Genomic DNA, 8,295 nt, shown 5'->3' on the forward strand with positions numbered 1-8,295 from the left:
GGTTAAATCTGAAGTTCACCTGAGATTATGCCTTAGGGGCTCAGGGGGTGGAGAGAACACATTCGAATTCTTTAAATTAACCTTGAGCTAAGTCTTGAAACTGAACTCATTACCTACCACTAAGAGCTCAGTCACTCCACATCCCATGGTAAGACTCTCAGAAAGGAACAAGGTCCTATTGCGTTTCGGGAACCGGGTGGGCAAAAGCCCGTCCATTGCTAAAGGATGTTCCCCCAGCCTTAGGGGAGATTCCACAAGGTCCAGGAATGCAAATAATTAAGGGGGACAACCAAAAATGTAACTGGGGCAGGTATGAGCGTTAAAGGGTCAAACAAAGGGAACCCTAGGGGGACACCAAGCAGAGACCCCCGGACAGTGCCCACTGCTCCTCGAAGGTGCCAAGGGAGCCAGTGGACACCGCCCAGAGGAACTCTGAAGGGAACAAGGTAGAAGGTAGGCAAGGTTACCCTCACTAAATGTCTCCCAGATTATTCTGTAAAGCTACTGAAGTAATCACATGCCTTTTCCCTTCCCACCCAACCCCGGAACGCCCATTATCTTCATAAGCAGACCCCATCAACCTCCATGCATGGATCCACATCCTGCAAGGTCCTAGAGGAAAAGGGATGCAGCAGAGAGAAGTGGCATTGTTGAGGCAGCTAAGGCTTATCTACACTACAGAGTTAGGTCGATGTAAGGCAACTTATGTTGACCTAACTCTGTAGACAGCTACACTATAACATTGCTCCCACCGATGTAAGTTGCCCACTACATCAACCTAATAACTTCACCTCTGTAAGAGGTTGATGTAATTAGGGTGTTGCAATGTCTGTGTAGATACTGTATTACTTACATCATCTCTTAGCTGTCCGCCCCACCCCAGGGCTCACAGCTTGAGCTCTGCCACCCCTGTCTGTCAGCCCTGTCCCAAGCTCACTGCTGGAGCCTCCCCACTTCGACTCCTGCTATCAGACCCCAGGATGGGGAAGGAGAGACTCCTGCTGTCACCCCCAACACTGGTCCACTTAATGGTCCACTTAAGTCGATGCAAGCACTCCTGATGACGACAGACACCACCATCAGCAGAAGGAGTTTGAAGCACCTTCAACTCCGGCTCCCACTTAGCCGCTGGCGAGGAATCAGCCCCCTCTGGCGGGGCCTCCCCCGCACCCGGACCCACCTTGAGAAGGATGGAGGGCGGCAGCTGATTGATGTCAGGGGTCGACGGCTGCAGAGACTCTCGGCAGCACTCGCTGGGGTTCTCCAGCGGCTCCTGGCGGTCCGGCTCGTTGCTTTCCTCCTCCTCCGCCTGCGGCGGCAGCTCAGCGGCCAGTTCCCCCCTGCCGCCACTTTCCCCGGCGGAGCCCCTGGGCAGCGGCCCCCCGCCGCCAGCAGCGCGGTCTGAGGCGCAGGGCGGGGGAGAGAGCTGTTGCTCGCTCGGGCACTCGCAAACGGCGGCCTCTGGCTCCGGCGGGGCGGTGGCGCCGCAGCGGGGCTGCTTGCAGGGGGGGCAGGCGGGCAGGCCGGCCCCTTTGCGCTTACACACCATGTCGGGGGCCGGCTCGCCGGGCGGCCGCGCCGAGCCCAGGAAGGCCCGCACGGGCGGAGGCAGCAGGCCCGAGAGGAGCAGGCGCTGGCAGGGGCCCCGCTGCTCCCAGGCGGCGGGCGAGAGGTGCAGGAGGCGGCGGGCGGCGCGCTGCTCCGGGGAACTCAGGGCCGCGCAGAGAGGCGGCGAGTCCCGGCCGGGCAGGGGCTGCTCCGGGGCGGGCGGGCTGGCGCCGTGCACGATGAAGCAGAGCATGCAGGGCCCGCGCAGGAAGCAGCTCCGGCTCCGCGGCGGCACCTTGCTCCCGCAACGGCGGCGACTCCTCTCCCGGCTTAGGCTGGTTCCCTCCCTCGAGAGCAGGTGGCCCATATAGGAAGCTCCAGAGCGGGGATTTGCGGGGGCCCGGCCGCCGCCCCCAGGCAGGTCCCGTCGCGGTGTCAACTGCGGCCGGTGGCAGGGGCGGCGGGTGTCATGGTGCCCGGGCGGGGGCCGGTCGCTGGGCGCGGCAGCAGGTGGCAGCGAGCGGGAGGCGGCGCCGGTTGTTCCGGGACATGGAACCGGCAGAAGCTTCCGCTACCGCCGCCCTGACCTTACCCAGGCGCCGCTCGCGGCCCAGCAAGAGGGGCCGCCTCGGGGCCAGCACTCTGCGCTGCTGCTGCCGCCTGCGGCCGGGCTGGACTCGGGCCGCCAACCCGCAACGGCTGTTGGGGCCGAGGATGCTCAGCGAGACGCCTGGAAAGGAGCCTGGAGCCCGCCCTCCGCGAAGTCACTCCCCGGGCTCACGGCGAGGGGCTGTCCTCACCCTCCAGGCACACCCCCAACAGCCCCACTCCTCCAGGACACACCCCACAACAGCCCCATTCCCCGGAAGCAGACACAGCAGCCCCACTTCCCTTACATGCACACACCATCAGCCCCACTCTCCGCCTACGCACATCCCCACAACAGCTCCACTCGCTCGGATGACCAGATGTCCCGTTTTTATAGGGACAGTCCCGGTTTGGGGGACTTTTTCTTATATAGGCGCCTATTACGTGCCACCCCCTATCCCGTTTATTCACAGTTGCTGTCTGGTCATCCTACCACTCCCCCACATCCACAATTCCTCCTCTTATCGCCATCCCCACAACAACTCCACTCTCCACACATACATCTCTACAATAGCCCCTCTCCCTTCCTCCATACACCCACAACAACCCTTCTCCCCCCTCCACATACACGCAAAAACAGCCTCACTCCTGCCTCCCCTGCCCCACACAAAGTAACTGCTTCTCCTTTTACAAGCATGGTTGCTAGGTATTGCACCAACTGACACTGCATTATACCTATGTTCAGGCCCACTCCTGCAGACACTCAAGCATGGGACTAACTTGATTTATGTGTATAGTTCCTCTTGAACTAAATAGGGCTACCAAGGTGAGTCAAGTTATACATGTATTTTTCAAGATCATACTTAGGGTATGTCTACGGTGCAATTAGACATCTATGACTTGCCTGTGGCAGCTGACTCCAGCTTGGGCTGTGCGGCTGTTTAATTGCCTTGTAGACATTCCAGCTCAGGCTGCAACATTCCAACTTGGGCTGCAGCCTGAATTCTGGGACTCTCCCACCTACCAGCATCCTAGAGCCCAAGCTCCAGACCAAACCGTGATGTCTACACTCCATTTAAAAAGCCCCACACTGCAATTAAACAGGCCCGAGTCAGCCGGTCCGTGCCATCCATGGGTTTTTAATTGCAGTGTAGACACCTTAGTCTTCAGCAATGATGGGCTAAGACTTAACAAGGCTCAAAACCACCAAGAGTTTGGCTTCCCACAAAGTATGTCCCAGAGACAGAGTAAGGTTTGCTGGGGCCCGGGGCCAGAGCAAGTGGGAGACTCTTCCCCACCCCTTCTGCCTGCGGCCCCACCCCTTTCTGTCCCTTCCCCAGGGCCTGCCCCTGTTCCACCCAGGGTCTCTCGCCCACTTTGCTCCCACAGAACTGCAGCCCTGCAACCCCTTTGCTCCTTTCTGCCACACACATACCACGCCCTCCCCCCCACAGCCCCAAGATCGGAGGAGCTCTCTCCCTGCACCCCGGTCCCGGGGTCACAGCAGGGAGTGAGAGCTCCTCCAGTCCCAGGGCCGCAGTGGGGGTCTGGGTGCTGGGACTTCCCTGCCATCCCCCCTACACTTCTGTAGGGGACCGGGGTCAGGGCACTGGGGCTTCTCCCACCCCACCTGCTCAGAGCTGCTGCCATCGGGGGCTTCCCCCACCCTGCCCGCCTGGTGGCGGGGGCTCCAGGCTTCTGTTGCCAGTAGTGGATTTTTTCCAGGGGGCCACCAGCTGGTCGGGGCCTCTGGGCATGGGGCCAAGTGGCTAATCCACCACTGCCTGCAGTAAACTAGGAATGACTAGGTGGGGGGGAAAGCTGAAGTTGAGGTTTATGTTCCTTGAGTGTTACCTGAGTGTGACCCAGGGATTTCTTGGTGCCAAATGGCAGAGGGAACTGAAGGGTGACACGTGCTGGCTCTACTGCAAGCCCGTAGCCCACTGGTCACCATGATCATTGTGAAATGTATGCACAAATAATATTTAAGGAATTACGTGTCTATACTTAAAATTATGTTCCTGAGGCAAGTAACAAGGAGGTGTCATGTCTGGGATGGATTCCTTTCAGGCCAGGGGTAACAGACGCTTATCTCCCTGTCTGGTCATTGTGTATTGTATGCGTCACAATGCAGGCCTATTTCCATACTGAGCCAGATGCTGATTAAAGGATTGTGAAATCTACAATAAAAAAGTATACAGGAAAAACAACCCACACAGAAGTATCTTGTGATGAATAAGGACAAAGGATTGTTCTGATATATCTGGGAGTGCAAACATAGGCATGGGAACTAAGGGTGCGGGGGGGGGGGGGTATTGCACCACCCCCAAACTCCCGGCTGCCAGCCCCAGGCACCCAGGATCCTGGCCTCAGCTCTCGAGTGGGGTGGACAGAGGTAAGGGGGATGGCTTTCAGCACCCCAACTCTTAAAAATTTTCCAGCACCACAGGGTGCAAACAGAAACATTGGAGCATTCACTGAGGAGGAAAGCTGACAGCGTGACTTGTCTCGTAAAATGATGGAAGGCTTTGAGAGAGCATTGCTTTATAAAACATGAAAGTGCTTAGTTAAATAACTCTGGGTTATAGAATGTATGTTATGATTTTATTTTAGATGTTATCATTCGTGTCTAATACTCCTTGGTATCACGTGAAACTCTGTACTTTGTTAAGTAAACTTTTACATGTTTTCACTATAAACATATGTAAGTGCTGCATGTTAAATGGAGTAATGATCTGAGGTGAAACTGGTAAGCTGGAGTGTACTGTTCCTTTGGGAGCAGTGAATCTGTGAATTCTGTGAGTGTCCAGTAGAACAGGGGCCGGAAACCCAGGGAGATGATTACAGGGCTCGGGAGTTGATATGTGCCTATCACAAATCTGGAAAGAGAGAGCAGGTCTGTGGAGGTCTGGAAGGCAGTGCTTGTATTGCCTATGGCCAGTGGAACTGGGGAGCTGACTCACAGCAGGCACAGACAACACTTCCTCACACTAAGCTGGTAGCGAGGTACCTCACAACTCTGTGTCCCCAGGAAGCATCACAGTGAATTACCAGTAAAGCCTCTCCTTTTGACTGGTGTAGAACTACTTATTCTAAGAAGTAGTCATATGTCTACAAATAGCTTCTGTAAACCTTGTCTTCACATGATATACAATCAGATTATATACAGATAGTTGAAGTCACTGAGCATTACTGCTGTATTAGATTTAGTTATCTATTTCATCTCCCTCAGCAGTGTGCACACAATATCCTTTTCCTGAATAGGAATCCATTAGTATAAGAACTCAACAGTGGCCATGCTGGGTCAGACCAAAGGTCCATCTAGCCCAGTATCCTGTCTTCCAACAGTGGCCAATGCCAGGTGCCCCAGAGGGAGCTAACAGAACAGATAATCATCAAGTGATCCATCCCCTGTTGCCCATTCCCAGTATATGGCAAACAGAGGCTAGGGACACCATCCCTCCCCATCCTGGCTAATAGCCATTGATGGACCTATCCTCCATGGATTTATCTAGTTCTTTTTTGAAACCCATTATAGTCTTGGCCTTCACAACATCCTCTGGCAATGAGTTCCACAGCTTGACTATGTGTTGTGTGAAGAAAGACTTCCTTTTGTTTGTTTTAAACCTGCTGCTTATTAATTTGCAATAGGGCAACCACATCTGCATGCAGTATTCAAGATGGGGGTGTACTAGGGATTAATATAGAGACAATAGGATATTTTATCTTATTATCAATCCCTTTTTTAAATTATTCCTAACATTCTGTTTGCTTTTTTTGACTGCCACTGCACATTGAGTGGATGTTCTCAGAGAACTACCCCCAAGGACTCCAAGATCTCTTTCTTGAGTGGTAACAGCTAATTTACACCCCATCATTTTATATGTATAATTGGGATTATGTTTTCTGATGTGCATTACTTTGCATTTATCAACATTGAATTTCATCTGCCATTTTGGTGCCCAGTCACTCAGTTTTGTGAGATCCTTTCGTAGCTCTTCGCAGTCTGCTTTGGACTTATCTTGAATAGTTTTGTATCATTTGCAAATTTTGCCACTTCACTGTTTACCCCTTTTTCCAGAATGAATATGAATATGTTGAACAGTACTGGTCCCAGTACAGACGTCTGGGGGACAACACTATTTAGCGCTCTCCATTCTGAAAACTGACCATTTATTCCTACCTGTTTTTTTCCTATCTTTTTACCCAGTTACTTATCCATGAGAGGACCTTCCCTCTTATCCCATTACAGCTTACTTTGCTTATGAGCCTTTGGTGATGGACCTTGTCGAAAGCTTTCTGAAAATCTAAGTACACAATATCCGCTGGATCCCTCTTGTCCACATGCTTATTGACCCCCTCAAAGAATTCTAATAGATTGGGGAGGCATGATTTCCATTTACAAAAACCATGTTGACTCTTCCACAACAAATTATAGAATAATAGAACTGGAAGGGACCTCGAGAGACCATCCAGTCCAGTCTCCTGCACTCATGACAGAACTAATTATCTAGACCATCCCTGACAGTTGTTTGTCTAACCTGCTCTTAAAAACCTCCAGTGATGGAGATTCCACAACCTCCCTAGGCAATTTATTATAGTGCAAAACCACCCTGACAGCAGTTTTTTCCTAATGTCCAACCTAGGCCTCCCTTGCTGCAATTTAAGCCCATTGCTTCTTGTCCTATCCTCAGAGGTTAAGAAACACAGTTTTTCTTCCTCCTTCTTGTAACAAACTTTTAATACTTGAAAACTATTATCATGTCCCCTCTCAGTCTCCTCTTTTCCAGACTAAACAAACCCAGTTTTTTCAATCTTCCCTCATAGGTCATGTTTTCTAGACCTTTAATCATTTTCGTTGCTCTTTTCTGGATGCTCTCCAATTTGTCCACATTCTTCCTGAAATGTGGTGCCCAGAACTGGACACAATACTCCAGTTGAGGCCTAATCAGAGCTGAGTAGAGCGGAAGAATTATTTCTTGTGTCTTGCTTACAACAATGTTAATTTGTGTCTGACAATTTTGTTCTGTATTATAGTTTCAACTAGTTTGCCCGGTACTGAAATCAGGCTTACCACCCTCTAATTGCCAGGATCACCTCTAGCCCTTTTTAAAAATGGGCATCACATTAGCTATCCTCCAGTCATCTGGTACAGAAGCTGATTTAAATGATAGGGTACAGACTACAGTTAGTAGTTCTGCAATTTCACATTTGAGTTCCTTCAGAACTCTTGGGTGAATACCATCTGGTCCTGAAGACTTATTCTTTACCTCTTCTAATGACATCTCAATCTGGGACAGTTGTTCAGATTTGTCACCTAAAAAGAATGACTCAGGTTTGGGAATCTCCTTAACCCATGAAGACTGATGCAAAGAATTCATTTAGTTTCTCCACAATGGCCTTATCATCCTTGAGTGCTCCTTTAGCATTTCGATCATCCAGTGGCTCCAGTGGTTGTTTAGCAGGCTTCCTGCTTCTGATGTACTTAAAAAAATTGCTATTACTTTTTGAGTCTTGGCTAACTGTTCTTCAAATTCTTCTGGGGCCTCCTAATTATATTTTTACACTTCACTTGCAAGAGTTTATGTTCCTTTCTATTTTCCTCACTAGGATTTAACTTCCACTTTTTAAATGATGCCTTTTTGTCTTTCACTTCTTCTTTTAAGTTGTTGTTTAGCCACGGTGGTACTTTTTTGGGTCTCTATGTTTTTATACTAAAAAATATAACCATATTAATATTTTGGAATTCAGATGCCTTGGAATTTGTATCAGTACAGGTTTTACTGTAAGGTCCTTTCCTACAGAAATTTCATCTAATTAGATTACATGGTATCTTTCAGGTATAATGCTACTTTCCAATTTCTGTGACCTAATCTGTCCTTCCTATATAGATTATACTCACGTGATACTGTATCCTATGGACTTTTGTAAAACCACCAGGGTTGATCCTCAGTTGGTGTAACTTGTCATCTTTCCACTGACAGTAGAATCTCCATTTTACAAATACCAATCTTACAAATGACCAGTTTTACAAGTTATTATTCCTGATGGGGGGGAGGAGGGAATCACATAACAGAAGTGATGTCATTGAAGAACAAGTTGACATCCCTTCACATTGATGCCTTCAGTGCATTAGAAATCACTTTGCATGATTTGAAG

At 50.2% G+C, this 8,295-nt stretch overlaps 1 protein-coding gene across 9 annotated transcripts in view; it reads right to left on the minus strand.

Moving 5' to 3' along the window:
• Positions 1-2,370, minus strand: part of FBXL17 (F-box and leucine rich repeat protein 17) — a 485,194-nt gene extending 482,824 nt beyond the window's left edge. For 4 of the 9 annotated variants that reach the window (XR_012158992.1, XM_073344635.1, XM_073344634.1 and 1 more), the window contains exon 1: positions 1,181-2,369. Coding sequence is in view for 6 of the 9 variants with exons in the window: in XM_073344635.1 (XP_073200736.1) it covers positions 1,181-1,915 (735 nt within the window). In the remaining 3 variants the exon portion in view is untranslated. Of the gene's footprint in view, positions 1-1,180 lie in introns of all 9 variants that reach the window. The other 5 variants (XR_012158991.1, XM_073344638.1, XR_012158993.1 and 2 more) reach the window with 3 other exon arrangements.
• Positions 2,371-8,295: the final 5,925 nt, after the last annotated feature.

This window comes from Lepidochelys kempii, chromosome 5 (genome assembly GCF_965140265.1).
Source record: "Lepidochelys kempii isolate rLepKem1 chromosome 5, rLepKem1.hap2, whole genome shotgun sequence".
Taxonomy (NCBI): domain Eukaryota; kingdom Metazoa; phylum Chordata; order Testudines; family Cheloniidae; genus Lepidochelys; species Lepidochelys kempii.